The 1,295-nt window shown below is 55.4% G+C and overlaps 2 protein-coding genes across 2 annotated transcripts; one reads left to right on the top strand and one right to left on the bottom strand.

Moving 5' to 3' along the window:
• Positions 1–46: 46 nt before the first annotated feature.
• Positions 47–469, top strand: PPTG_16985 (hypothetical protein; the record flags this gene model as incomplete). Its single annotated transcript, XM_008914572.1, has 1 exon — positions 47–469. One exon carries the CDS (start codon positions 47–49, stop codon positions 467–469), a length of 423 nt encoding a protein of 140 aa, XP_008912820.1.
• A 279-nt stretch (positions 470–748) lies between these two features.
• On the bottom strand, positions 749–1,231 carry PPTG_23986 (hypothetical protein; the record flags this gene model as incomplete). The annotated part of the gene is made up of 2 exons (XM_008914571.1): positions 749–1,035; positions 1,225–1,231. The coding sequence occupies 2 exons, from the start codon at positions 1,229–1,231 to the stop codon at positions 749–751; spliced, it is 294 nt and encodes a 97-aa protein (XP_008912819.1).
• Between the last annotated feature and the right edge of the window lie 64 nt (positions 1,232–1,295).

Here is a 1,295-nt window from a genome sequence, read left to right as displayed (position 1 = left end):
CTCACCATTTCCGGAACGTCCTCCATCAGGACGTTCCGCGGTTCCCATGTATCTCGGTGGGGAGGAAATCCTCTCCAACGAATACGAAGACGAGCATGATCTCGGTTCGTCTTCGGGGCTTCGTAGCCCACTATCCGCTCGACAATCCAACGTGTCGAGCCGCGTGCGTCCCACAGCGGCGGTGGCGGGGGTGGAAAGATATCCCTCGTATGGTCAACCCCAGTTTGACCATGGCTCTCGCGCTCTGCTTGACCGTGTTGTCACTCTGGAACAATCCCAGAGCGCGGAGCTCGCTGCCCTGCAACAAGAGTTGCGCGTCTTAAGAGCGCAGGTCGCAACGGCCGCTCAGACCGCTCCCGACATCCAAGTCAAACTTGGGTCGAAGCTGGCGAGGCTGTCCGACCGCGTTGTCGCGCTCGAGAAGCAGGCTTACGCTGCTTCGTCGTCCTCGTCGAGTCATCGACACTAGATGACTCGTGTTGCCGGTAAGGCTTCAGCCGCCCGACGTAAAATGTCGGATGGAGGCGCATGCTGGACGGTATGTCCAACGTATACGCGTTGTCATGCGGTTCAAGCACCTTGAACGGACTGATGAAGCGCGGAGCAAGCTTACTTGCTCCGAAATCCGAAACTGCATGTCTAGGCAGGTTCTGTGTTGCTAACAGAACTAGTGAACCCATTTTGAATTCATTTGTGTTGTTTCTGCCGACAGTGGCTGCATTCAGCTTCTGTCTATCCACAGAAGCTGCTACCGCGTCCTGGACAAACACAAACCGTATGACGGTTTGTCGGCGCTTGACAAAGTCCAGTGCTTGTGTGTAAATGGCTTATTCAACACGACTTCCTCTGCTGCAGGTCTGATCTGCGCGCTGTCTGTGGCCCGCACAGACGTGTCGTTGTCTTCCGCGATGACTGTGTCCGGCACAGTCACATTGTTGTAGTTCTTCTTCGCGGTGTCTGTGCCCTGCACAGACACGTTGTCCTTGTTCGCCGTCTCCTTCAGGGAACGAGACGTTTGTTTACACGTCGTCACCGCTGATACCAAGTCGGTATCAGTGTTCAGCCGCCACAAATGGCCTATGCACCAAGAATTTGGCCTTGGATGGTAATCACAGCTTGCCTTCGATTTCAAGCGACTCTGCGACCAGTACTGCATCCACCAAGCCTTCTGCTTGACGCTGCTACTGAACCCTTATGAAATCGTCGCGTCCCGGCCAGACGAACTGGCCATCCTGCTGAGGATTTAGCCATGACAGTATCTGAGCCGAACGGATGGTCGCCCGCTCGATTACCAG

This window comes from Phytophthora parasitica (genome assembly GCF_000247585.1).
Source record: "Phytophthora parasitica INRA-310 unplaced genomic scaffold supercont2.61, whole genome shotgun sequence".
Taxonomy (NCBI): Eukaryota; Oomycota; class Peronosporomycetes; order Peronosporales; family Peronosporaceae; genus Phytophthora; species Phytophthora nicotianae.
This window is presented reverse-complemented; position numbering and strand designations above follow the sequence as displayed.